The sequence below is a fragment of the Acanthaster planci genome, linkage group LG10 (assembly GCF_054643075.1).
Source record: "Acanthaster planci isolate LZ-2023a linkage group LG10, COTS_SCS, whole genome shotgun sequence".
In the NCBI taxonomy this organism is placed as follows: Eukaryota; Metazoa; Echinodermata; class Asteroidea; order Valvatida; family Acanthasteridae; genus Acanthaster; species Acanthaster planci.
In genome coordinates this window covers 9817766-9823765 of record NC_141786.1, presented here as the reverse complement: position 1 = coordinate 9823765, position 6000 = coordinate 9817766, and the positions used below count along the sequence as shown (strand labels likewise).

The window sequence follows — 6000 nt, the reverse complement described above, 5'->3', positions numbered from 1 at the left end:
ACGTGAGATATTGCGCTTGCTTCATTTCACAAATACCGGGTGGCTCATAGATGCGATCGGGATAAGGCCGATCACCCAATACACACTGTTATTAACATTCTTTGATCGCACCAAGGAGGTGCATTGGAATGCAAAATAAAACAGGAGCTCTGATCTGACTCGCAAAGCAATGAAATATGGAAGCAAGCCTATACGTGCTGGTTCAAGAGCAGAATACAAAGTTGCAGACAACACGCGCAAACTCCCTCCAAGAAAAGGGGAGGGGTGAAAAGTTGACGACCTTTCCGCGCGCCATAAATTTCCCATCTCTGGGTCTTAAGCTCGGCACCTTGCGGCTAAATCAATCTTGCGGCTAAATTAATCATGGGGCGTATTGTGCATTGCATGACGTGAGGTGTGAAGTCAGTACCGCGATCTGGTCTTTATCTATTTGTTCGGTGATGCGCTGTTTTGATACCGTACGGATAGGCGGCTTTGTGGACTGACCCGAACACAATGCAACATCAATGTTGCATGTTGACTTCGGACCCTGTTTGGCACTGCTCGGAATGTACATGTGCATGTATATCTCAGCAGCGATGCTGCTGCATCATTCATGCATAAGCCCCATGTGTATACTTCTGATCCAGCGTGACACAATGGCTCCCCCCACCCGGCTCGAGCGCTCCCAACACGGCGCAGCTCATGAAGAATTTACCGCTGCGCTCTTGTATTTTCCCTGCGTAATAACGTCGTCTTGCCGGACTCCTCGGCGCCGACTAATTAATACGTTGGTTCCAGTGGAGCGCGCACGGAAAGGGTCCCACGGGAGACTCGGGCCGGGTAGCCTACTGCTGGGGGGGGGGACTCCGGTCGGTTCCTGATGGCTGGAGTGACGGTAAGGGACACGGACAGCGAGTCGGAGGTAAACATGGATTTGTTTTGACAGTAATGGGAAGACGAGCGATGTAAGGAATTGGAGGACCAGACAGCAAAAAGAGGCGGGAAGTACGAGGGCGGTTGATGCTAACAGACGCGCGGGGGAGGCGAAAGAAAATAAGTGGCGAGGAGAAATGGGTGTCGTCGATTCTTTTAATTAAAGACGAGCCAAAAAAAAAGAAGAAGACGGAGACAGAAATTGGAAAAGCGATGCGGAGAATGGAGAGTGAAACGACATCGTTGCAAGCGGGGAGTTGCCCATTGATATAGGTGACTGCGGAAAGTTATCAACCAAGAGAAATTCTTATCTATGTAAGAAGGCAGCGGACGGGTAATTTTACATGGTTATATGTCAAGCAGCCTCCAAACTGTCAAAACGTTGTCTGCGCTCAAACACATCACACTCTTGAAATCTTCCACAAAAGACAAAACAAAGCACAGAAGTCAAACTCATAATTACCAACAAACGATTGCACACAGACAATATATCCAAGTTCGTCCAAATTTTCATTTACACCCGTCTTGTCACAAGTTAACAAGCGATATCAGTATACGTTGATATATGCATTGGTTTGGACGGCACTTACAAAAATACGAGTACGCGAATTGTTAGCGGAATGTAGGCAACATTTTGTGTGGCATGCCCACCCTGCGTACAGTCCATTATGTATTTGAATGTAGGCCCACGTGGTCAGCACGTGTTGCAATCAGAAAACATGCTTACGAAGATAGCACAAATGGCTAGCCATAGCTGAGCACTGTGCTTTCCTATGTAGCAAAGGGACGGTGGGGAATTCTTGAGAAGCATTTTGACATCTTAACTACAGGTTTCTAAATAAAAATCGTAATTTGAGGACTACAAAAGTAGTTAACATTTTAACTTCAAATACACTAAGCAGAAACAAAGAAATCAGAACGCAGTTTACTGTGCACGCGTGGCAAACTGTCAGTAATTTTACATTTCAATTTATACAAACGTTACTTTTTATTCCTCAAAAACGTCTTAATCAGCGCACACAGGGCACTGTTAAACTATACATACAAGTCCAATAACGAGTTTAAAAATCCTTCTGATTTGAAAATAAATTTTAAGATTTTATTTTGGCTGGACGGATCAATCCTGTGAATGGATTTTTGAAAGGCACAACAGGCTGCAAATGATCATTTCACACAATCGTAATTCATCTGATTTAATTATTAACATCAATGTAGTGTTTCAAAACTCACAGCAACTTTAACTTGAACATTAACTTTACAGAAGTTACAAGCAAAATACAATACACGTTTTTTTTTATAAAAATCAATCTAAGTACGGCAGAGAGCAACCTTACTCCAATTAAATCTCTTCAGTCATATACTCAAACAACATCAAAATAGCATTGAAGCTTTGTGGAGTGACCCAAACTGGTAAATGTGGTTCTACTGGAATGCCAGGGATTTTGAGGAATCAATACTGTGGCTCATCTTTGTTGGTGACGCCAGTCCCAAAGAAATCATCGTCGTCTGGAATCTCCTGCTTTTCGGCCTCTCCGTTAGCGGCTGGCTCTTCCGTCGCCTCCTGAGGATCTAGGCTGAAGCCTTTGTCGGTCTGCTGGTCATCCTTGCTTTCACGGAGCTCTGGTTCTTTCACATTGGCTGTACTTCTTTTGGCTGACCCACCGGATCTGTGAGAGGAATGGCTCTGTGGACGGCTGCTTGAGGTTTCCTGGGGCTCATGGTCAGTGTTTTCGTTGTAAGCCCTTTCACTGTCTCCAAGTTTTGCAGGGTCTTCGATAGATGTTTGAGATCTGTTGCTCTGAGGGCGGCTGCCGGGAGCTTCTTGGATATCAGTGTTGATTCTGTTATCAAAATGATTACTTGGTGACTGTCTGGGGGAGGACCTCTGGAGGTCTTCTCCTGATCTGACGGATCTTTGTGACGGAGGTCTACTGGTCTGCTTGGAGCTCACTGGCGAAGATGAACTGTCACGGCCATCACTTTGGAAGGATCTTTGCGAGTTTGAAGAGGGAGAACCGGGTGGTTGAGGTGCTTGCTCGCTGGTGGGCAACCTTTGGGACTTGATGGAGCCAAGAGGCGACGCTTGCTCCCTCCCTACAGAAGCCCTGGAAGATCTGGAGTTAGCAGCTGGTGATGATGGCTTCTCTCTATTTCCGTGAGAGGACCGGTAAGAGTTTGCTGATGATTTCCGACTTCCTTCTTTGTTGGTAAGTCCTGCTGATTGAAGGGATATTTGTGACCTGTTCTGCGGAGGATTATCAGATGCCTTGGTAGTGCTGTAGACAGATTTCAAGCTCTGCTGTGTATTCCGGATGCTGCTGTTCTTACTAGATGTAGACTTGTTGGATTTCCCGGACTGCAAGCTTGTTCTAGACTGCGCAACGGTACTCCTTTGTTTCTTGTCATTGAGACTTTGATGCAAGGAGCCAAAGCTTGATGATCTGTAGGCTGCGCCCTGATTGGCAGCGACCGTGGATTTCTGTGAGGCGGCTGAGGGTGTGTGGTTAGATCTTGCTGAAGCTTGGCTCTGTCTGGAGTGACTGGCAGCGGCTGATGTCCTGCTCCTGGCAGAATTCTGTGATCCCTCAGAGACTACTGAACTTTTCCTGGATGTCTCTTGGAGGGCTTGCTGGTGCTCCCGTTTTTCTGTCTCTTCCTGATCTGAGAAGTTTTCTGAGTTATATGAATCATGTGAAGCAGAGGAGTGACTGCGTAGGGAATCTTGATCATCATCCCGCTTTGTCCCACTTCTGTCACCGTCACTTATACCACTCCTGCCATCATTGCTGGCTGCATCGTCCTCATGTCCCTCAGGCTCAGGCCTCCTATCAGCCACATCAAAGCCGTGTCTGTTATCATCTGCACTGTAGTTATCACTGTCACCTTTCTTTGAGCCTCCGACCGGTTGATTCTGGGTATTTTCCAATTCCCCACCAGAAGGGTCTGCGTTTTGATTCACATTGTCACTGTCTGCCTCTGAACTGGACCCTGCCATATCTCGATAGTCAAAAGCAGAATGCTGGTGCCTCTCACGCTCCAGGTGAGCTGAGCGGGCTGTCATCTGGGACTCCAGATCCTCCTGGGTTCCCTTGCTCCCAGCTTCCTGCTCATCATCTTCCTCCAGACCCCCCTCAGTGCCATTCTCTTGCTCCGGGAGTTCCAGGAGCTGCTCAGAGGCAGGCAGTAAGGGGGTGTGTTGCTGATCTGATCGGAAGGACTGCCTGGAACGCTGGGACTGGGAGGAGTGGCGGGCATCTGCGTGGCCTTGGGGGTCATGACCGTAAGCGGCCGCCGACAGTTTGGAGATGACCGAAGCCGTGCGGTCGCTCTGTGTCTCATCCTTCATTGGGGGCTGGGGTTCCTCTCGTTTGCGTGGGGATGGCTTGGGCCACTTCTTTCCACCATCTTCTGGGGCTCCTGCATGCAAGAAGGATATAATTTATTTTTAAATAGTAGACAGTGCTCGAGATGACCATCTTTTAACATGATCTCATCTGAATATTGCTTTTAAAGATATTAAACTCTGTATAAACGTTATAAAAATACAGCCCAACCTTTTTCCTGTGAGAGAGAGGAGCTAAATTTCGCTTTGCATAAGCTAAAAAATTTTGAACACCAGTGTAAGGAAATATGAAACAAAGACAGAAAACTTAGAGAGTTTTGCTCCGATCATCAAGTGGTGTACAGCGCTGCACTCAAATCCATCACACATTCCGGCAAGTTCCTGCAAGTCTATAACAAGTCACTCAGTCTTAACACTAAAGGAGCCGCCCCCCTCCAAATTTTGTGTGATATCGCCGCAGTACATTTTTTTTCAAGAGCTGAGCCTTAAGGAGTTTTAAGAATAACTCTTTGCGGTCATTTTTACACCAATTTTGTGAAAATCAGCTGTACCGTTATTGCACAGCGCCAATGTTTTTGAGACAGGTCAGCTTAAAATGTGCACCTTTTCCGCTGCCATGCTCAATGCATGTCGGTTGGCATGCGTGTAGCCCTGAACTTCAACTGACCGTTACAACAAAACCATACGTCTAAATGAGTCCAAACTTCATATTTGTAATGATAAGCCATTGAGGAATGTCTTTGCAGGTATGCCAAGTTTGAAAAAATGATACAGCTCACTTTGAGGGGGGAATAACCCGACTCTTTGAAGGTTAAACCAAGTCACACCCTTTTCAAACAAACTGTGACACTTAAGCATTCCTGTCACTGGTCACCCTGTCTGGCCTTCTGGCATAACTTGTGTCTGGATTCGTGAGTGAACCAGTGATGGACCCGACAACACCACAAGTGGTATATTCCTATTTGACAATGTACATGCAGGCAAATGACAAGGTGCGGAGGACAGCCGAGGCAGACACAAATTAAGCAGCTCTGCGTAGTAGGTCATCATGCAGGGGTGTAAAGAGAGCCACAGATAGATGATTTGCCCTCGGCACATTTTGCCCAGTGTATGGACAAAACAGTCAGGCTCATCCAGTGAGTCTGCTTGCTTCTGCAAATGGGCAATTGGTGCCACGTGATTCTACAAGTCCGTGCCTCGTCTATGCTCTAATTAGTGGAACATATCAAGGGCAAAGCATCAGCCGCAGCGGTTTGCCGAAGAAGGGCAGATATGTACGGGACAACAAACCCCATGCAGTAGGGAACAGTGTTCCACGGTCTCTATTCATTCAACTATATGTAATGTAGCTTAACATAAAAAAAGTTTGGAGGGCGTGGGGGGGGGGATGGCATGGTAGGAAGGGGGGGGGGCTGGGTAGGGGCTGGCCCGGACACAGATCTATAGTGAAAGACTTCAAGTGCAATACCTACCACCGGATAGTTGGAAGGTTATATATTTAATCCCAAACTGTGAGCAGTATCAGGACAAACACAGAACATTGGTTAGTATGATGTGGTGGGGGGAGACTTCTGACGCAAAGATGAGTAAGATGGAACACTACAACGTTTCCAGAGGACACGCAACGCGGGAGGTGTGGACAGTGTGAATCCCACTTCCCCCTCCATTCCTTCTCTCAATCTACACACTCTGTGGAGATTTTCGAAAACTTCCAATTCTAATGAATACATTGACACCATTCT

The 6000-nt window shown here is 46.8% G+C and overlaps 1 protein-coding gene across 8 annotated transcripts in view; it reads right to left on the bottom strand.

The window, feature by feature from the left end:
- Positions 1-1406: 1406 nt before the first annotated feature.
- LOC110983882 (uncharacterized) overlaps positions 1407-6000 on the bottom strand; it is a 107808-nt gene continuing 103214 nt past the window's right edge. For all 8 annotated transcript variants that reach the window (XM_087142120.1, XM_087142124.1, XM_087142127.1 and 5 more), the window contains one exon: positions 1407-4332. In XM_087142120.1, coding sequence (XP_086998246.1) covers positions 2366-4332 — 1967 coding nt within the window. In that variant the 3' untranslated portion in view covers positions 1407-2365. The remainder of the gene's footprint in view (positions 4333-6000) is intronic.